The sequence below is a fragment of the Lutjanus erythropterus genome, chromosome 9 (genome assembly GCF_056507025.1).
Source record: "Lutjanus erythropterus isolate fLutEry1 chromosome 9, fLutEry1.hap2, whole genome shotgun sequence".
Lineage (NCBI taxonomy): Eukaryota > Metazoa > Chordata > Actinopteri > Lutjaniformes > Lutjanidae > Lutjanus > Lutjanus erythropterus.
This window is the reverse complement of record NC_139325.1, coordinates 33750488-33777739: the sequence shown is the minus strand read 5'-3', so window position 1 is coordinate 33777739 and position 27252 is coordinate 33750488. Positions and strand designations below refer to the sequence as shown.

Here is a 27252-nt window from a genome sequence, read left to right as displayed (position 1 = left end):
GGGAGAGGGAGTAGGCGAAAAGGAGAGAGATTAGCAATGAGGGGAGGGGAGGGAGGGGGGTTAAACTAGCGTGCATGAGATGTCAGCGACGAGAGGAGAGCTGTAAGAGGAAAAGTAGGCAACGGAGAGTAGGAGGAGGAGGAGGAGGAGGATGGGAGGGAGGGAGGGAGGCAGAGAGCGGAGGGAGACCTACAAAAGAGATTGATTACAGGAGAACAGAGGCGGCCAACTAGGCAACAGCAAATGTGTCAGACTGAACAAGAGGAGGAAAAAAAAAAAAACACGATTGTAAATAAACAACATGCAGCCACGCTCGCTGGCGAGTGGAACTGTTTTTCATCTGATAAAGGCTGAAATCTGATATGACAGTGAACGTCGTAAGAAAGAAAATTGAGGAAAATGAAGTGGAGAAGCATGTGGGGTAGTAATACTGTCTGGGCAAGCTGTGACAACCCATTAAACACTGCTGTCCAAACACATGATACAAGCAGACTTTCAAAGCTGCTTGTAATGATGGTATAAATTTACTTGACATAAACGCAGCCGACAACCAACTCTTCACACATTTGTTAAGTGCCAGACCTCTGGAGGTTTCTTCGGCGAGCAGAGGCCAGTGAGTGACGCGGCTCAAACCAAGACAGACAGCCGCAGACTTCTCATCAAAACCAGAACCAGGTTTATTAACGACATTTAGATTGGACATGTCAGACTACTTTAGTTCGGTGTAAAATGACCAATATCTTTAAAAAAAAAACATATACAAAAATGATTAAAAAGTTAAAACATGTAAAAATCCATCATTTCAGATAAAAGATTAAAAATGAAAACACAAATATAAAACAAGACAACAGAAGACAGATTAGTTTCTGAGGCGAGCTCGTCGGGAAGTGCGGGCGATGGGTGTCGTCACTTTAGGGGTCTCGCTCTCCGCCATTACAGCGTCTGGGGAAAAAAGAAAAAAAAGATTTAAATTTGATAAAACAAGAGTTTTACAAACAAAAAAAATTGGGTCAGAATTGTGTTTCAAGTGTGCAGTCTGAACATTTTAAACCAAAGTATTTCTTTAAACCATAATCTATTTAGGGCCACAACTAAGAATTATATTAATTTTGAATTGAACGATAAGCTGTTTAGTCCATAAAATGTCAGAAAATAGTGAAAAATGTTGATCACATTTTGAACATGACTCAAAACCATTAACTAATTATTAAAATAGCTGGCTATTAATTTAACAGTTAACTATTAATTAATCAACTAATTGTTGCAGCTCTAGATCTGATTCATTCAACATTCAAAGTAAATCTTACCCTTTATAAACACTGATCAAAAATCCACATGCTCACCACCTTATCTCATTTCATAATATCATTATCATTTGTAATTTTGAATTAGATTCATTTCTTTATTTCAAGTTGTTCTCTATCAAATCCACCCTGAGATCTTGGATTAGTGCTGCAGCAAAGCACAGCTCACTTTTAAGAGTAACTGAGGTACAACAGTCCTAAATCTTCTCAGATGACTAGTGGGGTTTCAGCTCAGTGCACCGAACACCCAGAACTTTGTTGTATTAATCCAAAGTACACGGCTAACTTCTGTCAAAACAATGAAGTAAATTCTATATATAATACCAACAGGTGAAATGATCAGTGGAGAAAAGAAAGAAAAATCAATTGGTTTGTGATTTTAAGGCAAAAATACTGAATATTTCTTCGTTCAAGCTTCTAAAATGTGAGCATGCTGCTTCTCTTTGTCCTGTGACTGTAAACTGAGTATCTTTGGGGTTTAGACAGTTAGTCAGACAAAACATGGAATTTGAACTTGTCACTTTGGGCTTAAAAAATGATAAATTTCCCCAAACCCGAAGTGGTGTCTTATAAGAACTTTGTCAAACAAAGTCCAAAACCCAAAGACTGTTCATTTACTATCATACATGACAAAGAAAAGCAGAAAATTGATACATTTAAGAAGCTGAAACCAGCAAATGTTTGACATATTTGCTTAAAAAATTACCTAAATAGCTGGTGATGAATTTTCTTTTGATCAACTTCTCTTTGCAGCTCTCTTTTAAATATAGAGTGTATTATATTAAGGAAAATCATGCTGAATTCCAAATAAGTGATCAATTGAAAAAATAAGAATGTCATTTGAAAGGCCGAAGAATCTTTAAAAATACTGATGTAATCAAGTGTCTGCACTCACCCTCTTCATCCTCCTCTTCATCACTGCTGAAGGTGATCATTGGTTTCTTGGACCTGCGAGATTTCTGAGGCGTCACAAAACTGTCGTCGCCGCGACCAGAAACTGAGGGCTTTGCTTGACCTGTAACAAAAACAAGAAAATGTTTTTTTTAAATCAAAACCAAACCATTTTTCTAAACGTACGTTTGGCTTGAAGGTTAAATGCTCGGTGTTCTGACCTCTCTTTGGCCGGGCTCGGCCTCTGGTGGGCAGAGGCGTCCGTGTGACCGTCTTCTCACTGGATCCTTCTTTAGGCTGGTTCTCCTCTTCCATCTCTGGACTTTCTACATTCTCCAGTCCCCGTGTGTGAACTGCCGTCAGACGCTTTTCAAAGTCATCTATCTGGGCCTGGAGAAACAAGACGTTACCATCAGTTAACACAAAGATTACACCAAACGGAGATGCATGTAGCACCTCAAACAGCACTACCACTCTTCTAGATACTGCTCAATCCATCTGGTATTTTAACAGTCTTTTATTAGTTCTTTTGGTCATGTTTTAAGAAATAAAACCCCCAAAAGAAATATACATCCTTTATTTAAGCAGGTAAAAGTCTAACTAACAAATCTCTTTTTCAAGAGTGTATATAGTAATAAGAGTAATAGAATTTATGAATGCCCCAAATCTACAATTATGCTATCCAGATAAATCCATGTAAACTGAATAACTTGTTTACTTCACACATTTATCATGGGGTAATAACTTAGTACCTACACTGCTTAAATATTACAGATAGCTAAAACACTAACTAACAATCCGACTTGACTTCCATCAGTCCGGACTGAGTGTCTGGACCAGGGATACTCAACATGGGGCCAACTTTTACAAAATGGCAGGAGACCATTGTCCATGTTTGTTAATAAACAAACATGGACAATATTTAAAAGACAAAATGAAAAAGATTAATAACTCAAATCCTTTGTTTTCAAATTAACTGACTTCACTAAATTAACCTGGTACATTACATGGTTAATTGTAACCAGACTTTATAATGTTCTCTGCCATTGTCACTAAGAGTAGGGTGTGGGTGTGTGAGAGAGAGGGAGGGAGAGCTGGCCCCGCCCCTCACCCACAAAACAGGCTTTGAGAAATAATTCTGTTTTGGATTGGAAATGGTGAAATGCATCATTAACAAAATAATGTCTTAACTTCACAGTAGAATTGATAACATTGAAGCTTATCGAGGCTACTCTTTAATAATTTAGCTCTGGGGCCTGATTGATTTCACGTTTCGGTTCCGTCCCATCCCTACCTTAAACTGGGGTTTGGCCCCGCGGCGGAGCTTGGCGGTGATGGAGAGCAGAGGCTGGTAGACTCCAGGCTCGGTTAGCTTGTCACTGTAGCACTCCCAGCATTCCTGCAGCCTTTTAAAACCACGCTCACACATGGACAGCAGAGACAGAGACATGGCCAAGTCGCACCACTGACGCTCCGTCCTGAGGAGAGAAGTAGGATGAGAGTCATCGGGATTAGGGACTCAATCTGATTAGAAACTATGTGAAATGCATAGAAATTCTGGTTCCTCAACATAAAAGGCTCATTACTCCTGAATATTGCTTTGCCCTGGCATTTGGGCCAAATCTCATTTTCCAGGAACATCTTAAGCGGCATCCATACTCAAAGGAAGGGCATTCTATATTACACAATGGCAAAGTGAATTTAGGTATGAGTCAGAGGCAGACTGAAGCATGGCCAGGCAGATTGTTCTTTCTCCATTCCTTAAATATAAGGGAAGACCGTTTCCATGACAAAATGAATGAATAGGATGTCAGAGTGTGTGTGACAGGTGAAGTGAACTGTGAACTTGCGTTAATTGTCGATCTCTCTTCACACAATGAAAACACCCACTAATTACCCATGCATCCACCCCTGCCTCGCACACAAATGAAATACTGCAGGAGGGACTCAGAAATGAGGAGGGATGCATAAAGAAAGAAAAAAAAAACATAAAAGATGCAGGTCAGAGGTTTGAAGACAAGAAAAAAAAGGAGGTGGAGATGTACTCACTTGGCAGTTCTGAAGCGCTGACACAGTTTCTCTACCAGAGACTCGGTTTGTCTCTCTTTGGTGATGTAGGAGAATAGCTGTCTGAAAACACACACACATACACAACACGGTATCTAAACAAAGCTCTCAAAATAGCAAAGCTGTCGATTGCCTCCTTGAAAGCCTCTTAAATAAGTCACGATTTGTCCTGGGCCTGCTGAGTCCTGCTCAGTATGGACAAAGGCAGCAAATGAGACTCAACACAGAGAGAAAAGCCATTCAACTCACTTCATGATGGTATTGAAGTCCTCAGAGGTCATGCCTCTCTCTGGGTCAGACAGGCGGCTGATGATGTCTGGGAGCAGGTTGTAGATCGCATTGTCCTGATGGGTAACACCAGGAATGGAGTTAAAAATGTACCCAATTATTCAGGCTCCGGTAAGGGTTCTGTGCGTGCGTGCGTGCGTGCGTGCGTGCGTGCGTGCGTGCGTGCGTGCGTGAGAGAGAGAGTGTACCTTGGTCGCCAGCTCATTGAAGAAGTTCAGGGCCAGGCTGGTAATGTGAGGCTCGGGGTCAATTAGCAGCACAGCCACCTCGCTGACTTGACCTTTGACCTTGAGCACATCCTTAAGCACCAGCTGAGTAAGAACTGTGACAGCTGTCTGCCTCACTGAAGGAACCTCATCACTGAGCCTAGAAGAGAAGAGGAGGTGAAATTATTGGCTGATTAATTTTCTACCTCTTCAGTGAAACGAATGAAACCTGCAGCCATGCTAGCAGCTGTGAGGCTGGTCTTTGGCACAGCGGTGCTTTGAGCTAAATGCTAAAAATTACCATGTTAAAATGCAGATGCAAATCAGGTACAAAGCTGACCATGTTCATGTTCATGTTAATGTTAATGTGTTAGCATACTAAATAATTGTCTATTAGCACTAAACACAAAGTACAGCTAGGGCTGATGGGAATGTTATTTATTTATTTGTAGGTATTTGGTCATAAACCAAAGTTTGGGACAAATTGGAATCTGATCTAATGATGTTGAAGGGTGAAAACCCATTTTCTCAATCAGCTCATCAGTGATGGGGTTGGGCAATTCGATGAACATATGGCCATCTGAATGAGTCCATCATGGGTTGTTTCTTTTTGGCACGAGCGAGAGCCGCTGCTGAGGTATGCGCTCTCATTCAGCTGTACGGTACACACCCACTGAGACCAAGAACGAGTGAGAGGAAAACAGCATGTAGAGCCAGAATATTTTCACATCTAATTTGTTGTACGCCTAAAGCAGTTCTTACAAAAAAGCCTATAAAGCAAATAAAAGAATTTTGTTAACTAAAAAGTGCATTTGCAACCTTTTCTCTAAATTTTGCTTAGCTAAAGGCAGCTAGTCTTGCATCTCTCTGGGCTAATTATGGATGCCAAATCCAAAAAAACGAAAAGTCTCAGAGGAAAATAAGCTAATAATTGGGATGCTAGACAGATTTTGCCTATTTTTGGACAAAAATAGCTTGTTTGAATCATGTGGTTTACAATGAAATTACAAGGAAGTTAAGATTTAAGAGTTAAGAACTTTTATTTGGATAGCATAGCATATTTTTCTGTTTAATATGGGGAATAGATGTAAGAATGTTCATCTAATGGGAGACAAATGTCTATTAGAGGCTGATATACTGGCCTGATATTGTCCTAGCACAGCTATACTGGTATGTTATGATTTTTTGTATGATATGATAATGCAGATTTATTTATTTTTAGTTTTATAAGCAGCATTTTATCATCGGATATTTTCTTGATTTAAGTAGTTCTATTTGTTGTATGTATTTGTAGTTATCTATAATTATAAAAAATGCCAATAAAAGTTTACTATTTCCGTGTTTTGAATTATATATTGGATTTTTTATACTCTCCAATATCATATCAGCCAGGCTCTAGTCTTTGTTTATGTGCCAAACCATCAGGTAAATGTATAAATATTTAATGAATTTTTGACCTGCTTTAGGCGATAGAGAAAAAGGTCAGGGGATCACCAAAGTCAGTACATTTCAGCCTCTGGGCATCATGAATATCTGTACAAAATTTAATGGCAATCCATTTAATTATTGAGATATGCCAGATTGGACCAAAGTGGTGGACTGACAGACAAACTTTGCAAGTCCTAGAGCCACATAACTACTAGCATTATGAATTTTTTTAACCACCTGTGCAGTTGTCATTTCCCAGTCCTAGTAAATTGAGCTTTCTGTAAAAAGCAGGTTATTAGGCAAAACATTACCCAAACTAAACAACTGTCACAACCTCCGGCTGCATACAATGGAATTGGACAGGCTGTGGCAGGGCAATCTGATAGCATTTGGAGACCAATTTAGACTTACCCTCACCCAAAACCGCAGAACAAAAGAAACTCATTAACCATTTCTCATTTATGCCAGAGAGCAGGACTTCTGGCAGAGGATCAAACACTTGTTCATGGCACTTCCACATGCCAATGCAGGAGCTTACAACAGCAATGAACAGGGTAATTAATTCTTAATGCGCTTATCAGGAGGCTCCAGGGCAGCAGCCTTGAGAACAGTGGAGGTGTTGGTATGTGGGAGACAATTAGGGAATGCTATGAAATACTTATCAGGTAGAAAACACTAGAAGGGCAATGACTCATTAAAAAAAAAGAACAATGTTTTGCACGTCTGAAACACCTCAATGTGAGCATTATCAAGCATTATAATTAAAACCTCACTTCAAACAAAATTTCAGCTTCTAAGCTGGCTACCGGGAATCAGTGCTGGGAAACCATTAAGTGTTTTTAAAATGAAAGTGTACCTACAAGCCTAAACCCTTGTGTAACCTTTGACTTGACCCAAAATGATTCCCTTCTGCTCACCCAACCGGTCTGTATAATTAACAACACACTAGTCACTGGTTCTAGTCACAATCTAAATGACACTAGTAATTAAGTTGTTCGTTATCTAAAAGTGCCCTTGTCTGAGGCGTTCCAAGGCTCCACCCCAGTTCACCAGTGGGGGGGGGTGGGTTTTCTAATGGCCATAGAGCTCTGGTTGGTTTCCATGGCAACCACAGAGGTCAGAATACAAGGCGGATATCAGAGCTTGCCCACATAGATCATCTCAAAGTTTGTTTCCCCCCCCTATTAAAAAGTCGTGATGGAGAGAGTAAACTTTTCCCATCATGTGGCTCAGTGGAGCATTGTGACAGCCGCAACACTTCAGTGGCTGAGGAACAACATACTGAGACATCCTTCGTGGTGGTGCTCTCCGGATGAAGATGGCTCAAGTATACAAGCAGAGAGGGGGAACCGTCATTTACAGTACACCCACTCAGCTGAGCCGTCAGCCATAGGTTGTTCCTCATAACAAAACAAAGCTGCAGACATGATGGTAATTTGCATCTAATTGAAAGAGATTCACGTGTGTGTGTGTGTTTGTGTGCGTGATGAGCTACTATTATGACATTTCTTATACACTGGGTTGATTTAATTAAGTATGTCAACTTCATTACATTACCTGGCATAGAGATTCTGTGTCCAGGGTTCCAAAATGTTTGGGAATCGGACGGTGAGGTCTCCCAGGGCTATTATGGCATTAGCTCTGACCACAGGAAGAGCAGAGCGCTCCAGTACCGTAAACATAAGACGGAGGTTTTCTTCACACACTGATGGGCTGCAATGAGGGGTTAAAAAAAAAAAATGACAGCATTAAATGTTATCCTAAAAATTCAGATAAGTCTGTTTGTAGTTATGTTTCACAAAGAAGTCATGAGGGGCTTCAACTCAAATATTTTTTATTGATCTGCAGGTTATTTTCCCAATTAGGCAATTTATTTTTCAGGATGGGCAAACTGTTATTGTTTTCTGACATTTTATGGACCAAATTCCCAAAGCCAAGTATGACACCACTGACATATATTAAGATGGACAAGATTTGAAAAATTCTGTCAAAGTAGTCGAGTTGATTTCTTTGGCAAAATGCTCTATAAACTTAAGTATCTTTGTGAAGTTTTTGACCAACTTCACTGATAAAAACAGAGAGCAGTTCTGTTATTTTTCAAGTGATGTCTGTTAGATTGAGTTAGGTCAGAGACAGGGCTCGAAATAAACTCATTTTCTCAATGTCCCGCAAGTGTCCCAGTTTCAGTCGCCCTAGACTTTACAACCATTGTCCCAAATTTATTTTTTTGTTCTTTGCAATAAATATAGTTTAATAACATTTCAGTAACTCACATTACTTCATTGATTTAGTCTTGTCTGCAACATGTTTTCAAGACTGAAACCCTGCTAGTTGTTCCTTACACTTAAAACCTGATGGTCAGATTCCTTTTTTTTTTTTAATTATTCTTCATTAGTTGAGTTAACTGGTCAATAAATGCATCACTGCATACTGTAGTGCTTATGCCAACCCATCTGACTAGTGCTTGAAAATTACATACACACTTTTTGAACTTCTCAAAGTAAATAATTTCATTTTAAAACACCAGGACAGTGTGTCAGGGAGATAAGACCCTACCTATCTGAGCATGCAGTACAACTCTTGGTTCAGGCGCTCGTAATATCACACACTGACTACTGCAACTCCTTACTGGCACACTTCCCTGCATGCACGTTCAAACTGCTACAAATGACCAAGAATGCAGTGGTACGTTTGGTTTTCAATCAGCCAAAAACAGCACATCACTCCACTGTTCAGATCACTCCACTGGCTCTCAGTCACAGCCCGAATCAAATTCAAAAAACCCTGACACTTGCCTACAAAACAGCAACTCAAACTGTCCCTGTCTACCTGAACTCCTAATCCAGGTCTACGCTCCCTTCCACTCACTGCATTCTGCCAAGACGCTTGATTCAGCCACCACAACAGGGCCCAAATTTGCTAGCTAGACTTTCTCAGTCTGTGGCTCCCCGATTGTGGAACAAGCTACCAAACTGTGTTCAACTGGCAGAGTCCCTCTAAATCTTTAAGAGAAGACTGAAAACACAGCTCTTTCGTGAACACCTTTGCACTTGATTGACTACACAAGACATATATATGTATAAATATATAAAATAAAAATCCAATGAATCTCATGCACTGTGTGTACTGCCACTGCCTGTAGACACCTCGTCCTATCAGACTTAATCTTTGCTTGATGAATGTAGCAGTGGCGCCTTACATTTTTTTAATTTGAAAACATTAAATAAAATGACATAGTCCTATATTCCATGACACATAAATATCTACAGTCCCAGAATTGTCCCAGACATCATTTCTGCGTCCTGGGTGATATTTTATTGCCCCTGAGACAATGGGACATCCTTAATTTCAAGCATTGGTCAGAGGCTTTGGAATATTAAATCATCTATTTTTGCTCATTACATCTCAGTCTGTCTTAGTCTCAGGTGTGCATTAACTGCAGATTGCTTGTTTTTAAAATACAAAAAAGTGAAATTATCAGTTATCAGTATTAGCCTGAGAGGATGGAAATTATTAGTATTGGCTGAAAAAAAAAATCCATGCATCCCTAGAAGGCACATGGGATTAGGCATTGTGTTTACCTTATCATCATGTACTGAGAGAGTGCCAGGCAGGCAGCAGTGGTGAGCTGTGGGTGGGAATAACGTCCTGGTGAGCTGCAGACTCTCACCAGCAGGGGAAGGAATGCACACAGCAGGTTCTCCTCTAAACAGGCAGAGAGAAGAGAAGCATGGGGAGAAGAGGTTTAAGAGATGTATGAAGACATCATAAAATCTGATGAAGAGTGGGTTTGAAATGCAGCTCAAAAATCAAAAGTCAAGAGGTTTTTATTACCGGCCAGTAATTCAGTCTCACAGATCTTTCTGATGAGTTCAGCCTCCGTATCTTCAGCAGAGGCACCAATCAACCCCAGCTCCTCCTCCATGGCACTTTCATTAGCTGCTTGCTGTTGGAAAAACATGAAAGCTTCACAAAACCGCCACTTCGCTCTCCAGTAAACCAAGAAAACATCATGTGAGCTTTCTGAGCTTACATGTAACGCACTCTGCTAATGGCACAATCAGGCCAGATTTAGCTTCCCTTATAGTCCTATGTGGAACGGGGCAAGATTTGCTTCACATCAGGAAGTGCATGCAGATGGGGATCGAGAAACTGCTAGAAATTGTCCAATTGAGTTTACAAAATCCTTTTATTGATGCGGGCATGTTTCACATGCATGCCTTTTCCTCACAGTGTTCAAACTCTGAGATAATAAAACACTTGTTGATGCTGAAAACCAGTGTAGGCAGGGTCCAAAATTTACTTCTGTCCACCAGCCAAATGGCTAGTGAATGGACAGATTTAAAAAAAAATACTACAATAGTGTAGTTTCATATTGGTCAATATCAATAATTATTCGTCATGTAGGTTGTGACCGACAACATGTTGTGTAAGAAGTTTTGCCTAAATATACAAAAATGATAATGACATAGTATCTAGAACTGACATGGCAGTCAAATTTGAACTTTGTTTCCTAAATAAAACCTCAAGGCTCTCCAGAGTCAAGTCAGTTTTATTGTTTGTTGATCTCCTTGTTTTACAACTGTGGGAGAAATAATACGAGCAGCAGAAAAGAAGGGATGCTGCTGGGCTGCAGTGAGAGCAAACACAGTGTCAGTAAAATGTTTGAGAAAAAGAGTTATAAATTATAACTTTGTGGGCTGCGACTGTTCACCTGCTAGAGTCCTGCTTAGCACGACAACAAACAAGTAAATTTCCCCTGGTGTATTTTAGTCTGACTGCAGATTAATGTTTCTCAAATTCATATTCATTCATACTTAAGTGTTTTTTAGTATGAAACATGGCCGACATGCTTGACTTGAAAGGTGATTACAATGGATTCCAAAAGGGTTTGCAGGAGGAAAAACAGGCATTAAAGCATCCATGAAAACTCTCTGCAAATCACTCATGTGGCATTTTACATGGAGGATCACTACAAACCTCTCATCCTAGTGGGGTGTACCCTGTGACAGATTCTAGTCCAACCTACGAATTATATTGTATGCCACTCTGCCACTTTCTGTCTCTCTTTGCTCATCTAAGAGAAAAATGTGAAAAGGTAAAACAACAACCAAAATGAAAAACTTGTCATGTTAATTAAGGAGACATTATCTTCCTGTTCCCTGATGGGGTGAACAATTATGAGCCGTCACTCATCTGACTGTGTCACTACAATAATAATTGTTCTCGTCAACCTGCTGAGACTGATGATTTTCACCACTCTGGGGGTTGTTTTGGCTTCATTCTCACATTGAAGAGTCAGCAGAAGCACTTTTAAAAAAAACAAGTAACTGTCATTTAGGCCTGACAAGTCGACACTTGATCAGACTCCAGTACCAACAGTATGAACTTAATAGGGCTGAAACTAATGATTATTTTCTTGTTTGAATGGTTGTTTTCCCTATAAATGTCATGTCTTTTTATTCAATTAACTGTCAAAAAGCAAAGACTGTGGCAACAATAATGGAAAACAGAAAAGTAGCAAATACACTGGAGAACCTAGAACCATGAGCTGTTTGGCATTGTTGCTAGAAAGTTGTTTTACTCTATACTGGCATGGCAATGGCATTTCTCAGATGACTGTCTAAATGTGTAACATTTACACACTTTAGCTCCATTTGTGCTTGCACGAGACACTGTGGCACAAGCCTCCACAGATGGTACGTGAGCTACATGCATGCACAGAGGCTTTATGCTCAACATGCGGTTCATTGCAGTAATCTCTGAAACGCCAGGGGAAATGCAAACACAAGGTTCTGCGACAGAGCAAGAAGTCAATGAGTGTCACCAGAAGAACGCCACTGAACAAACACGGTCACATGCTCTGTTAACTCCTCAACGCAAAGAAGCATTCAAGGAATACTTTATCACTATTGTACAAACCCTGTAAAGAAATATTTTTTTCCAAGTATTTGGAACAACAAATATATTCCAGTGAAACAAAGGTTGAACCCTGTCAACAATTTGGTTCTGCTAGTAAAATATTCTTTACTCAATTCAGATTTTTAAGCTATCCTTTAAGCTGTTTTTGAAGCTTTTAAAAACAATTAAGCTGGCTTTTTAAAATCCACAGGGAATTCATTACTTCATTTTTTAAATTTATCTGCTTTACTGAGTATCTGCAGCAGTCATGGTCTTGGTTGTAATTGTAATTAACTAATTTTATGTTTGTTTTACAGATGCTTGCATTCAACAACGTGAGAAAAACAAAACATCAAACGTGTCTGCCTAGTCTCTATTAGAAGGGGCAGGACCATGCGTCATTCTCACATTGTGTCCCTCCTCCAACAACTCTCACCTTCTCATCACTGGGTGTGAGAGGTGCTGGATTATTTAAGGTGCCCACACATCATCAGTGGCTGTGCCATTCTTTTCTTTTCTGCCAAACTAAGGGGAGGCGCTACCCTTGACATGGTGGACTGCTTAAAAACGGCAATGAGTGCTTGTGTGCCACTGACCTTTTAAAGTGCAGTCAATGAGAGAACAGTTGTATGTGGCGAAGTAGCCAAAAGTGACACATACAAGCGGGTGAGGGAGACAGTAATGGAGGAAAGCATACTGCCAAGAAACACAATGCATGGAAAAACGTACGAGATTTGTAGATACGTATATAATTTACAAACTAAACTAACTCCATGCTAAAATTAACTTCGCTGTTTGTATGCCAGGCAGACATGATTTATAGTGTGACACCAAATTTCTTATATGATCATATCATGTGAAGCTGCAATATATGTGTATTGTTACATGATCAACATTAAATTTTTAAAAGTCGCAGTTATTGTGAGTACCGTTATATCCTGTCAACCCTGTACAGATGTTATAATTAAGTCTCTGCAGCATCATTACCTTAGCTTTGCTGGATGGGCCCTTTTCCTTTTCCTCCCTCTCCTCCGTCTCTCCTCTCCTCCTCCGCAGCTCAGCGCTCACACTGCGCTCAAGGTGAGACACCTGCCAGAAAGCCACGCAGCCACTCAGAGCCAACAGCTGGGCCAGACACACACAGTTCACTGCAGGCGAGAAGAACACATGGACACATGCAATTAAGAATATGTTGAAAAAGCAAGGACCACTGGAACAGGTAACATTGTGTCAATGTAAACTGAGACACAATGGGACTCACCTTGTTCACCTTGTTCATTGGACTCTTGAGATCCTTCTTGCATTTGGCCAGCATCCTTGTTGATTTCGCCACCTTCTGCAATCTGATCTAGTAAGAGGCGGGCGCTGCGCTGGAGCAGCCGGGAGCACAGCTGGTCAGGGGATTCAGCCAGGAAGTATATGAGACGGACAGCCTGCTCCATGAAGCTCTGCCAGTATGGGTCTTCCATCACCACACCTGGAGGAAGGACCGATAAGATGAAGTAAGAGGACAAAACCAGGGCTAGTGAAGGCTAAGACAAACAGACTGAGGAAATTCCTCAACACGTTTGTGTGAATTTACCTTCTGCCACGGCCTGTGTGAGGCAGGTGAAGAGCTGATGTTCCTGGGGCAGTCTGAATGGAGCACCTTTTGATTGCTGGTGGAAATATCACAGTGCATGATGTCAGCATGTTTACTGACTTAATATCTACCACATGACAAAACAAGTCTGTTCTTCTACAGTGATCAAAAACATCATAGGTTGGATTTCCATTTGTGCGGCCAACAGATAGGCTGAATTATTACCAGCAGTAGATGTAATGTGTGAGCATGGGATAATAGGTGTTCAAACTGAACATTACAGTTAAATCCCTACATACCAAAGAGAAGATTTTGGACCCACTGATTCAATCAACAGGCAATCTGGCCTTCTGATTATAAGGAAACACTTCTAGAAGGAAACCACAGTCTGTCTTACCCTGACGTGGTCAGTGATGCTGCAGATGGTGATAACTGCATCTCTGGCCAGAAGGAAATCTTCAGTCACTTTTTCTCCAAGAGCCACGGAACAAAGAGTGTCCAGATTACTGAGGACCACCTCCCTCTCTGCCCTGTTATATTCACATATATACAAAAAACACATTTTTAAAAAGAGGCATGAAGCATACATTTTCTATTCCCAAATGATCATGTGATTATTCAAAGTGAAGTAATAACATCTCTGCCCTACATCACCCCAACTGCTATGTGCTGGCCCTGCCAGTGCTAGGCTGCTGCCCAGATAATGCGTGTAGGAGGACGGGTTAGGAGAAGCACATAAGATTTAATAGGTTATGAATGCTGCCGGCTGGATGAAGAGAGGCAGCAGTGTGGGTGGACTGCAGATAGTCTCTCTTTACTCTCTCGCTCGCTCACTCTTCCCTACAGCAGTGGCAGCCTTTGAGGTAGATTGAGGGGGAACACTAAAAAATATATATATTCAGTGAAATGCACTGGCAAGGAGCCTAGTTATATGGTCGTGACTTCGATTACAATGAAGAGGAGCCGAGGCTGAGCTTGTATTCTGACTAATGAGAGGATTTGCTGAATGTCAAGTGGCTGAGGCAGGACCAAAATGTAATAGGAAGTGCCTTTATGCAGCGAGGAATAACGCAATTTTTACATAAATGTTTTTGGGAGAAAAAAAACGGTTTAGTTTACTAAACTTCAACAGAAAACTCTTTTTTTCTGCCAAATGAAAAGATAGTCCAGCTCATTTTAATATAAAACAGGGAATGAGGTTTGTTCTGAGTGCAAATGGTTTCAAATTGATCTTATAATCTTACAGCTGTATTAAAATGCAGTTTGTATCTCGATATGAAAAATCTCATGTTTGAGCAGAAGGTGTAGCTTTGCAAATGATTTGCTATTAAATTACCATGTCAGTTGTATATGATAATTATATTTTATAATATATTTTCCTATTTAAATTGGAATAAAAGTAAAGCAAAACAAAGTTGTGAATACAGAAGTGTTAGAATTGTGAATATTTGAGCAGCTATGTTACTTCAACTTAAATATTATGTGGCATTACTGCAACTTCCAGTTGACTGAAACTATTAAACCTGCGTACATATCTTTTCAAATGTCTATTCTGAAGCATGTGTACAGCACTAATCTCTCACTGGGATGAGATTTCCATTTTACTGATAACCTAGAGTAATACTGTTGCTTTAAAAAGATCAATGCATTTTCACACCCGTAGCACCACAAATTATAATGGGAATATAATCAGATTTTAGATAGTCAGCTACATGTAAATGCAATTTACCAGAAAATGACTGTGCTCAGTGTAGCAGAAATATCATGACTCAGTCTGAAATTTGCCATGCACCTCAGCAGAGCTCCACTTAAATCTTCCCTCACCACTCAACACACCTCTCATAAACCCATATTAAACAGGTCATGAAAGTATGCACAGCATCTGTGAGCACTGAGACAAATAAAGAGTTTGTCTTCTATAAAACTGGAAAATGAATACAAACTGTGGAGCATCACATCTGTTTCCCAGAATTTACCATATTTGTTTTGGTTGACAGCCCCACCTACTAATGTAAATGAGATCAGATCACAACATGGACAGAATGACAAAGTGAATCAACACAAGCTGTGCACGAGTCTGATACTGATCAAAACACCAGGTGTAAATTGAGTACTCTACAACTGACTGAATTTTACATTTCCTTGGCATAATCACTGTGACCACTTATCCAACGACTCATGTGACTCTACACAGTCAGAGTAGGTGGGGCTGAGTCACAGTTCGGCCTGCTCCTTTAGAGCAGATTAGCATATTTTACCAAAATTACTAGTCTGTCAAAGGAAAGAAAAGTTAAAGCCTCTAATTTAGTAAAATTGCATGGCCCCTCCCTTCATCATGACATAAGAAGACTGTCTCTTTGGGGCAAATTGGTTTTTTGGTCTTACCGTGCAGCCATGCCCAGCAGTAACACAGCAGTTCGCCTGTATAACCCAGAGGTTTCTCGTTTGCCAGTAAACCTCTCCCACAAGACCTGCACTACAGTGGACTGGAGGTTGCTGCTACTGCCGAAGAACTCCTGCACCTGAAGAAACCACCAGAAACATGTTACAGCTCCCCATATGCTTTATTTAAATCCAAAATACAGCAGACAAGTAAAGAAAAGACACTATACGTTTGACATTTTACGGCTGGTAAAAACAAGTGCTTCAATACTCTACATAACTGTGTTTCTATAATTGACCACCATACACAGAGATGATCAATATGAGAGTAGTAACAGTTACTCACTATTTCCTCAAGACACTGGATTGTTCCCAAAGATGCATCCACCATCAGTTCAGACAGACTGTCCACAAGAGTCTGGGCTTTCATCCTAATGAATGATGAGACAGCTACTTTAGAAAAACAAAACAAATCTGTCCAAAGTGTTTTTAGGTTTGCTTGTATCACGATATGGCATTCACCAGTACTTTTGACTACCATTCATTTAATGCATTCAGACAAAGACAGAGGACAGAAGCAGCACACCCATAAATAACACCAAAACATGGTAAAGAATCCGCATAGTTTTTCATTAAATGATTACTTGAGCAAACATTAACCACCAGTATGCCCTTCTGAGATTTACTCTCCAAACAGAAAATCTACCTGCATTTGGAACTTAGTAGGTGTTAATTTCGGATTCTGCTGCTTTGTCATCCGATTGGCTCGTCTGATCAGCCTTTATAGTGAGTTTTACAGTTTACAGCAGTTTTACAGACCTGACAGTGTCTCCCTGAGGGTTCAGATACAGACGCCTGTAAGCCTGAACCACAGCATCTTTAATGGCAGCATCAGTTGACCAGACCAGAGGCAGCATCTTCCTCACCCCACTGACAGAGTTGGCGACGCTGAACTCGCATACTGTCACACAAAACTGCACCGCCTCCTGGACCACTAGAGCCAAAGACTTCAGTTGTCAAGTGTGAAAGTATTCAACATGTTTGAGTAGGTTTGCACTCTGGTGAATAGTGGCTTCTACCTGAAGTGGTTTTCCAGTAGAGCATGGAGTTAATCACAGAGATTGCTCTTTCCACTTGTAAGGCGAAGGTTTCTGTGTCTCTCAGGTACTGCACCAACATCTCCTGCTTCTTTAGCTCACCATCCTCCCCCTCCTTCTCGCCCTCTTTCTGTGGGGTTGGTGGCAAGTTCTGGCTGAGCTCAGAGGCATCATCATCAGAGCCTGAAGAGAGAAAAAAGTAAAATAAAATAATAATAAAAAATGTATATAAAAAAAATGGGGGGGGGGCATGACGACAAGAACCATAAAATGTAGTGAGTTGAAACTGAAAAGCAGTAATAAAAGGAGTCATCCAATGAACCATTTTTCCATTGCTGCTTGATTACTCAACACTGTGGCTTCTGGGCTATAATTAAGTTAAATCTCTTCTCTTTGCTTTAAGGCTTTTAGTGTGCGTAAGGCAGCCGCAGCAGTGTTAAATTAAACATTGACAGCATACTAAGGAATAAGCCATCAAATTCAAATTTTCTGTGCATACTAGTCTCATTTTTGCTGCCTGTCAGTATAACCGAGCCAGTGTACATTAAATGTATAGCACCAGTCACAATATTTGTTTCTAATGACGCCCAGGTAGAAAACCCCCGTGACAGGTATGTACAATTTAATGACAGCAGCATGTTGAATGTTTTTTTTCATGATGTTATTTCAAAGTATATATGTAATCAAAAATGCATGTTTTATGCTTTCACCAACAGTAGGTTGGGGATCCAATGTATCCATTGGGTCACAGACTGAAAATGTCACCGGAGTAGAGCTGCAACATTTAATGGATTAATAGATTAGCGGATCAGTAGAAAATTAGATGCTAACTATTTTGATAATAAATTAATAATTTTAGTCATTTTTCAGGCAAAAATGTCCAACAGTTGCTAGTTCCAGCTTTTCTTTGTCATTTTATAGACTAAACAATTAATCATGAAAATCATCAGCAGGGCAGATTACTCAACAATGAAAACAATCATTAGTTGCGGCTCTAATCTTGATCTTACCCTAAACTAGACTAGTTAGTCTGACTGGTGGTGAGATGTTGCTGTTGGGTGGATTTGGGTTATCAAAGACACTAGCAAAGCAACACAATAAAATAAGAACAGCAGAAACATCAGAGAGGTTGGACCACCATGTTTAAATATATATCTTTCAAAATTACAGTTACATATCCCTGCAATTCAAATCAACTGCAAGTTTTCTCCCTGGAAATGACTGTTGTTTGTTAGCACAACAGCAAGGTGATTCAGTCTACATTCATCAAAAATTGACACACTTGTTGTTTTCAGCTACATTTGTTCTTCAGCAGCACTTTAAACCCATGATGCAACTGGCTCAGGGTTAAATTTTAAGCACCATAACAATTCAGGTACTGACCTTAGATTTAGACTGTTAGAAAACTCTAGACTAGTAAAGCTGACACACAGGTAATTGATGTTCAACTCAATAATTTGTACTTGTGATGTAACACTTGATCCCACCTTAACTGCTAGATGCCAAAATAGCCGCAATATGCTGGATAAAATCCAAAGGGGCATTTCATATGTCCCAGTTCATGTGTACCAACGGATGCTTCCAACTTCTTTTATGTAATGATTGCAACTTTTTGTAGCCAGTCAACATGTGCATCAGGTATAACTGTAAAAATGAAGCATAGTGTTGGCGGAGGTTGTGTCATACTCAGTCATCTAGTGTTATGAAATGTATTACGAATGAGACAGCTTATTTGAGAAGTGTAGTGTTCTCTTTGGGCTCTAAAATATATCCTGTCCTCTCAGGGTAAATATTACAGACGAGTCTGTTTTAATGAATTGACACTGAAGAAAATTCATTTCACTTTATCTTTCAGTCAAGAGGAAATGCAAAGAACCAAATCCTAAATGTATTCAATCTTGCTTCCATTAAGACTCACGCCAGAGAGCACTTTTGATGACTATCTCTGGATAGAAATGCGTCGGGTGAACCAAGTGCAGGTATTACCTTTGAAAATCAGAGCCAGTGTGGACATTAAGGTCTCAGGAGTGAGAGTGGACAGAGAAGCAAACATCTCAGACTCAGGGAAGCAGGTGTGGGCTCTTATGCAAAGACGCACAGCATTCCTGTTGAGGAGGAAGAAAAAAGAAATTCCACATATCAAATTGTTGGCTTAATTGGCAGTGCAGGGAAAAAATATCCTTCAAGTGGTGACACTTGAGTCAACTTTTACCCAGGCCAACACTGGGAATTAGCATCACCTGTACTTGTTGACACGGAGGTACTGAGCAATCTTGACTGCAGTTGCTCTGTCGTCTTCTTCCTCCTCCTTGTCTTCCTCCACATCCCTGTCGTCCTCCTCCCCCTTCTCCTGCTGCTCCTTCTCTGCTTCACTTGTGGGCTCCAGCTCTGTCCTGACAGTGACGAGCAGCTCGGGCTCCATGGCGGCCCACAGCTCAGATGCTTTAATCACGGCCACTGCCAGGAGGCAGAGGAAAAAGAGAAAAACAAAAACAATAAGGATGACTCAGGTCAGAGCTACAAAGGCAATTTCAGAAGAACTGACAAACAATATTTGAAAATAAATCAATTAACAGCACAACAGAATGGTTAAAAAAATAGATTGTGATGGTGTGCTCTTAAGTGTCACCATCTGATAATATTTTGTTAACGTTTTCCTGGTCTTCAACAGTTATTTTTCTTAGATAGATTTGGCTGTTTTCTAACTAAAGCACTAACTAAACCCTTCCTCCGCCTTCATTTCCTTGAGTGCATATCCATGAATACCAGGGATGGTAATTAAACAACAATACACTGTCTGGTAGTTAAGAATTAATACATCTTTTTAAATAGTTTTGTATGCCAACTTTCATATACATTGTGATTTTAGTTAACAAGTGCAAATCCCAAATCAGAGGGGGAGAAAGAACTCATCTGATATTGTTTGGCATAAGCAATTGGTGCTTACAATATACAACCCCAATGGATACCCATCCATATATACAGGTCTAGCTCATCTATACAAGATACATCAATCTTCAACTAAAAGCAATTTACAACTCTTAAAACCTGAAAATGAACACTTGGCACTTAATAAAAATCCCAAGGTTTACCAACTACTTTATAAGGCTGAAAGTTACATATGTGAATTTTGAGATTACTTTTTTTTAGGGGACACACTTGGCCTGCTGGGTCCAAATGAGTTTCTGAACTTGGCCCTCAGATTACCAAAGAAGCAATTCATGGCTGACTGAACCACAAAGAGAGCTGGGTAAACTCCTTGCCTCTTACACACATACACACACGCGCACACACTGTCAGCTTCATCCCTGTGATTACTCCACTGTGACTTTAAAGGAATAATTTGGGGCTGAGCCAAATCACTGTAGGCAGGCCCTTACAGCAGAGCAGGAAGACTCCCCTACACTACCAAGATTACCTGCCAGTCAAGGCAAAGAAGAAGAACCCAACTCTGATTCAGTGAGCTCGTATTCGCCCTGGGTTCATCATGGGGCAAAATATGACTGAGCATGAAGAAAAATAACTTCATATTTTTCTCACCTGGTGCTTTCCCCTCCAGTTTCTCTTTCATCTCTCTGAGTTTAGCGGTCTCTTTCTCCAATGGCTTCTTCAGGTCTGCACTGCTCAGCTGAAAGAAGGAATAACATATGCTAGTGAGATTGTGAAATTTGAAGAAATGTGTGGCATTTTGGGTCTAAATCATGTTGCTTTTAGTTACCTTGCAGCTGTAGGGGTTGTGTGCGATGAAGGCTGCCAACAGTTGGATGGCACTCTTCACTACATTTATCGACTTGTCCATCAGTCGCCCTACAGCAAGCTCCATCACCTCACTGTACCTACACAGAGGCAGTGCCTGAACACATAGATAGTTCTTGTCACCAAAGTAGACGTTAAATTGCAGGTGCATGTACATTAAAAGTCAGTAAAAACGTACTTTGCTATTGACGATGCGTGTGTAGACCTGCAGCACACGTGTCCTGACATGGGAATGTGTGTCATGCAGATGTTCCTGCAGTGTGTCAAAGAAGCGATCACGGTCAGCTTTACCAGACTCATCTAGGCCGTCACCACACAGGACACGTACGAGGATCTCTCCCAGCACCTCACACACAGCAACACGCATTGTGTGGCTCTGGAAAAAAAAAATCGGAAATAGAAAATAAGTTTGCATCTAATCTTTTTGTCAGTAAAATTATGTTAGTTTCTACAACAATCATGGACTCTTGAAGAGCATTTGTGTATTGTGGCAGTTCATGACCAAGTTAATTTTACTGGTTTTATTCCCCTTTGTTACTGATAATTGGAATTTGTCCTGAAGAAACAATTATGGTAGTTCTCTAGTTCATATTATTTTGTGACCAGATGAATTTCTAAAATCTGCCCTCAGATTACCAAAGAGGCAACTCATTGCTACTGAACCACAAAGAGAGCTGGGTGAACTCCTTGTCTTACACACACACATGCACATACACACACACAAACACACACCACACTATCAGCTTCTCCCCAACAATTACTCTCCTGTGACTGTAGAAGAATAATTTGGGTTGAGCTAAGTCACTGTAGGCAGGCCCTTACAGCAATGCAAGAATCCTCCCCTGCACTGCCAAGATTACCTGCCAGTCAAGGCAAGAAGAACCCAACTCTCATTCAGTATGCTCGTATTCGCCTTGGTCTCATCACAGGGCAAAATGTGCTCAAGTAGTGTGTGTGGAAGAGGCAATTCTCATTAAGTCTGTGCTTCTCCTTCCAATCTTTTTTGTCAGTCATGTACCACATTTTGGTTGAGACAACATTTATCAAGGCCTATGTGAGGAGTGATGCCTTGTGGCATTGTCACTGCAAAACTTGCAGGAATAACTAACAACTTACACTGGAACAACAGAACTTCTTGACCAAATAAAATGTCAGAAATTCATACTTGAGCACAACTACTTTTTGCTGTTGAAGTTTCTTTTTGAGTCACTTCACAGTAAAGGCAAACTTGCACTTGAAAGACTATCTACAATTTTACTGGATACTGTGAAGTTTTGTTTTGTGTGAAACTTATGTTCCATTACCCTGTGAAGCAGCAAACTTTGTAGCAGTCTTATCACAGAAAAAGTGTGCAATAAAAAGCAAAAGGAACTTTGCTTCTTCTGCTTCTCTTTTGTGTCATTGTTTTTAATATGTGTGGACATTACAGCACAAGTCAATCACAACCCAGAATAACGACAGGACCTTAACAGCAGTAAATGAAATTTATGAAGCCAAGAGCTCAGTCCCACTCAGACAAGCAAAACTATAAACCTCTACACAGAAAGTCCTGATAGGCACATAGAGCTGTGATTTGTGGGCAATGGAAATCTACCAACTCAAGCAGTTTGTGCTCTCCTAAGGATTTCTTTGCATGAGCAGCCCTCACACAAAGGCCAGCATAGTGGTGAGTCATTAAAGTGGAAACACACAACTTTTTTGCTTTAACTCATCATTATGAAGTAAATGTTGATTGCCCGGTTTAATGGCTACAGAATGACACCATCTGTGTTTAGACTGATTCACTTTCATTAATATGCCACCGCTCACGATTTTTCCATCGGAAATGATGTCTCCATTATTGACTAAATTAATGAACAAACTCACGCTCTTCTCCTAATGTTTTCTCAAAAATCCCTCCCCCTTCCACCAAATCCTGCTGCATTTACTTGTTTGTGCTAAACAATAGGCTATGGTTACTCAAAATATGATTCACTATTACTGTGCAATGCCGGGGTTTCTGCTGGTTTCACTGTCACATCAACTTTTATACCAGATCAATATCCCAGCATTTGAATAATAATAATAATAACAACAACAATGAATAATTCAATGTTAGTAGGATGAACATGCTCAAGTGTGCAGTACCTCCCCTTCCAAGTGAGTGATGAGCACACTAATGTTAGGGATCATTAACTCAGGCACCAGGGCACCCAGTTCTGAAACGAAGGAAGCAAAAGCTTTGACTCCTGACCCCTCTCTAGCCAGCTCCTCACTTGACTTCTGACCAATCTCCCTGAAAGAATGAGAAAAATAACAAGGCATGAACTCTCAAGCACCGTCAGCCAGCAGAATTACAATGAGGACTGCTTGTTGGAAACTTAATATGCACACAAATTATGCATACTGACCTTATTACTTCTCCTATGATTGCCCTGACTCCATACTCTGCACTCCACACAGACACGGCCTGGGCAAAGACAGATGACAACTGCTCGAAGTGCTGCAGCAACTGGATCACCTTTACACTTGCACCTGTAAGAGTTTAGAGAGAGTATACACCAAAATTATATTGCAACGCCAAACCAGCTGTGTATTACTAATTAACAAGAGGTTATGTGATGTTTTGCTCTTTATACATCACATTCTTGAAGCCGATGGGATTGATATGCTCCTTCAGTTATACATCTTGCTTATACATTCAGGGTGTATTTGAGAGACTAACCCAGGAGGTGATTGTACTTCTTGATGAGCACCCCCAGCAGGTGGATTATACCATCTCTGGTGGGTTTGCTCTTTACGTGGCTGATGGTTGGGTTCTCAAGTAGTTTGTAGCAGCAGCAGGTCACACAGCTAAGAGACGGAAGGGACAGAGCAAAAACTTAAGTTTGTTCATGTTGTAGTACAACCAGCAAGTAAAGCAACTTGAAGCCAAGATCAAATTTTACCGTCTATACTTTAAGTTCTGTATCTGTTGAAAAATTAAGCAGAATTGTAAGGACATCGCATTTGAGGTGGTTCTTGGGCTAAATAAAAAAACTAATTCTGTATGTTATTTTTCTGAAAGCTGTATATTTACTATATATCCTTTCTGCTAAAGACAAAAAGCTAGGACTGTGAGGAATAGTTCACAATGGAAACAATAATTAAGCAATTAAATGTAGCTCCAAGATCATCTAACCTTATTAGGTTAAATGTGCTATTATTGATGGAAAAGCAAAGATCTGATATGTTCCAGTTAAGTCTGCAATGTTATCAATGCTGGGAAGAGATCTGGAGCAGAACGTGGGGAATTACACCAACTAAATGAATTAAGACGGCTAAGCCTAGTATTATCCTTTTGCCAAAGGCTCCACAGTCAGCAGAGTACCTGATGAACTCTTCCTCCACCAGGGAGAGGTTCCAAAGGGAGCGGATGTCCAGCTGGAGGAGCTGGACAAGGGCCTGCAGCACCTTCTCCCTCTCGGAATCCCATTGCAATAGTCCTTCTCCACCAGCTTTGCCTTTTTTACTACCCTGTGCAAGACAGACAAAACCTGATAAATTTGCCAAGATAGATAGTCAAATGATGGGCTCCTTGTACTTGAAATCAATATACAATACATGCCCTCAGATTACCAAAGGATTGTTCATACCCATCAAACCTACTATACTGAGACTATAGCTTCTTGCCAGCTGACACATACACATTCATACAACACAAACAATCAGACACACATTGTTTGACATCTCCTATCTGTCACATCCCATTGCTCTTGGGTGGCAGAGGTTGTAGAAGGTGACAAGTTAACTGTTGTTGGGCCCTTACAGCAGTGCAATAAAACTCTACCACACTACCAAGACTACCCATCTAACAGCAGGCTAGAAACCACAATCTCTTGGATCTGATTGGATCACGAAACTTGCCACAATCTCATCAATGGGCATTTTAAAATGGTTAAACACAGAACAATTCACCATCACAGTTATTAATCAAGTATTTCTTAGGTATGTCTCTTCTAACCATACCTTCCCAGGTGCTGTGATGATACTCTGTCTGTAGGACTCACTCTCAAGGGTCTCTGTGATTTTGCAAAGCAAGTAGACACTCATTTTAACTGCATTAAGTTTCTCTTTGCGTTCTGCAGCTGAGATGGAGGTGGAGACAAGAAGTGCAGGCAGAGAAGCAGCCAGGCCACTAACCACTGAAAAAGAAAAAAAAAGAGACAATGTGTGATCACCCAAACATACCAAGGTTGTATTTTTGTTGATTTAAACATAGAAACACAAAAAGGTCTAACCTTGCACTAGTAAATCCAGAGTATCCTCTTTCACACCCAGCTCCACTGAGTTACAGTGCCTAAAAAAGTAAACACAGTAGCTTTGTACTCACAGTTCATAAAGGGAAAATTTACCACTTTTTTTAATGTAGATGTCCAATCAGTGTTGATGGTAAATTCAGTCAATTGATAAACTAATTCAGAGAGGCTACAGGCCATTTCAGGTTGGATTTCTAGCCTCTGCTTCTTGATAGGCAGGGGGCATGCTAGATAAGTATTTTTGTCACCTAAACTATGTTCTGAACAACAAAGTAAGGGCTTGGGTGATGATGATACATGTTCAGGGGGCGTGGGCACCAGAAGCTCATGCACAATGCATGCTGGTACATGTAGGCACTACCAGTACAGCTCTCCAAGCAGAACCCTGCTTTCTTGGTCAGTATATAGCACAAACTAAGAAATGTATTGCTTCAGTTGACTACATTTACCATTGACATTAATTGGAAACGCATAAAAAAGTGGTGCCAGAGCAAAATATGAGCATTACTTACTGTAGCACACTGTAGCCTGTGTCAAAGTGTTCCAATATACACAAAGGGCCTTGGCTTCTCAGTGCTGCCTTAAATTCTGTGTGAAAGACAGGTAGAAGCTTTAGTTAAATCACAAACACACAAAACCAAATTAAATGTCTGACAAAGAACAGCTCCACAACTTATCCAAAACTTACTACTGAGATAGGGTGGCAGCTGTTTCGGAGGCACCACATCCTGAACGACATACTGGTTGATCCCCCCAGTCTTCACCAGGTCACCCACGCACACAGGAACAAAAAAGTCCCACGACATGCCTGCATCAAGACAAACAAACACACCTTTGATTTGCAACTTGCAACTTTAACTAAATGAGCCACTTATTTAGCACTGTAACGACATGTGTCGCTAGCGCTAACCAAAGTACAATCTATCGTTGAATTACAGCTCCATACAAGGCGAAGAAACAGCTTTAAACTTAGGGTCTTTGACTACCACATCAACAAAATTAAGACTATAGATGAAAAAAGTGAGCGCTGCACTGGGTCAAAAAAGTAGTGCTGGAAATGTAAAACAATAATGAAAAATCAGGTGCTCTTTAAGGATAAGGGCAACAATTAGCATATAATAAAAACAAACAATTACTGCGGCTTACTGATAATTGAGGTGCAAAGAAAGAGATGGCAGTCGGAAAATATCTGAGGCACTCCAATGATAAGTATAAAATTTGTTTTTTAATTCGTGGATTTAACCACCACTAATCTAGTTCTATTTTGATCCGTTCTTGATGCTAGCTGGGAGGCTACAGTGTTTAACTAAAACTACTTTACAACACTAACCTGCCAACTAATGGTAGTCGGTACGATTGATTATTTAGGGAAAATCTCATACAACTTTCTATTAACCAAACAGTAAAGCTTTGTTGTTGCGAATTAAGCTAGACAGGCCAACAACAACTGGCGTTTGCCACTGCTGGTACAGTTAGCAGGCTAACTAGCCTGGCTAGCGCAACTGTTTAGCGTAAATTGTTGCTCATAACTTTACTATACTTAACAGAAACGACTGCAGATAAACATATCCAACAGCTCTGTTCAACATATTTAGAAACACTATGCTCACCTGTAGCGCCTGCAGTCCCGTTAGCCACAATGTCGACCTCTGAAGACAAAAGTGTCGTCTGCTCTGTCCCCCGTCGTCAAACGGTTTGAATCCTCTGACTTTCAAATTTGTTTGGACCTCGCGCCAAAGCAGTGGAACTCTGACGTCACATACATGCGCCTTAGTAATCAGGGAGGACGCGACTCGTTGCTCACGGTCATTCTTTCTTTATTTAATATGAAGAGAAATAAAGTTAATAACAAAAAGAACAAGAAGCAAATGATTACATAGTTAAACTAAAAAGAGATTTGTAAATCATTATAGATGACCATAGTCCTGATGGCTTTCTGTTTTGTCAGTCCGTTTAGTGTTTCAAGGCAAATATCATTCCCTGTTTGAATTGGTCAATACTGACTTTCAGAACATTTGCATTTAAGGATATAAAATTACAAGATTTTAAATAAAAACATGACCTCTATCCAAA

The 27252-nt window shown here is 40.3% G+C and overlaps 1 protein-coding gene and 3 non-coding genes across 4 annotated transcripts; all 4 read right to left on the bottom strand.

Annotated features, from left to right (window-relative positions):
- Positions 1 to 653: 653 nt before the first annotated feature.
- Positions 654 to 26930, bottom strand: ncapd2 (non-SMC condensin I complex, subunit D2). Its single transcript, XM_084727244.1, has 32 exons — positions 26790 to 26930; positions 25868 to 25987; positions 25692 to 25767; positions 25162 to 25220; positions 24890 to 25065; positions 24252 to 24397; positions 23607 to 23734; positions 23293 to 23416; positions 23030 to 23177; positions 21081 to 21278; positions 20865 to 20999; positions 20687 to 20774; positions 19387 to 19603; positions 19133 to 19251; positions 17129 to 17329; positions 16869 to 17043; positions 16396 to 16480; positions 16053 to 16189; positions 14065 to 14197; positions 13668 to 13743; positions 13347 to 13562; positions 13073 to 13233; positions 10019 to 10130; positions 9766 to 9889; positions 7742 to 7897; positions 4739 to 4916; positions 4512 to 4606; positions 4245 to 4325; positions 3490 to 3673; positions 2417 to 2585; positions 2200 to 2319; positions 654 to 942 (listed from the first exon to the last, which is right to left on the bottom strand). The coding sequence occupies exons 2-32, from the start codon at positions 25983 to 25985 to the stop codon at positions 860 to 862; spliced, it is 4218 nt and encodes a 1405-aa protein (XP_084583370.1). The 5' UTR covers positions 25986 to 25987; positions 26790 to 26930; the 3' UTR covers positions 654 to 859.
- Positions 20340 to 20640, bottom strand: LOC146321925 (small nucleolar RNA U85). The gene has a single exon (XR_014771439.1). It is a non-coding gene; the product is annotated as a small nucleolar RNA U85 (small nucleolar RNA).
- On the bottom strand, positions 21525 to 21834 carry LOC146321924 (small nucleolar RNA U85). The gene has a single exon (XR_014771437.1). It is a non-coding gene; the product is annotated as a small nucleolar RNA U85 (small nucleolar RNA).
- Positions 24486 to 24806, bottom strand: LOC146321923 (small nucleolar RNA U85). Its single transcript, XR_014771438.1, has one exon. It is a non-coding gene; the product is annotated as a small nucleolar RNA U85 (small nucleolar RNA).
- Positions 26931 to 27252: the final 322 nt, after the last annotated feature.

What these genes read in the sequence shown, in the direction of transcription:
- ncapd2 (XM_084727244.1), bottom strand. Translation starts at nt 25,985, where the DNA reads ATGTCGTGGGACTTTTTTGTTCCTGTGTGCGTGGGTGACCTGGTGAAG. An exon ending in TCAATGAGCTGGCGACCAAG is followed by an intron (nt 4,607 to 4,738) that starts GTACACTCTCTC and finishes GTTACCCATCAG; the next exon opens with GACAATGCGATCTACAACCT. An exon ending in GGGCCAAACCCCAGTTTAAG is followed by an intron (nt 2,586 to 3,489) that starts GTAGGGATGGGA and finishes TTGTTTCTCCAG; the next exon opens with GCCCAGATAGATGACTTTGA.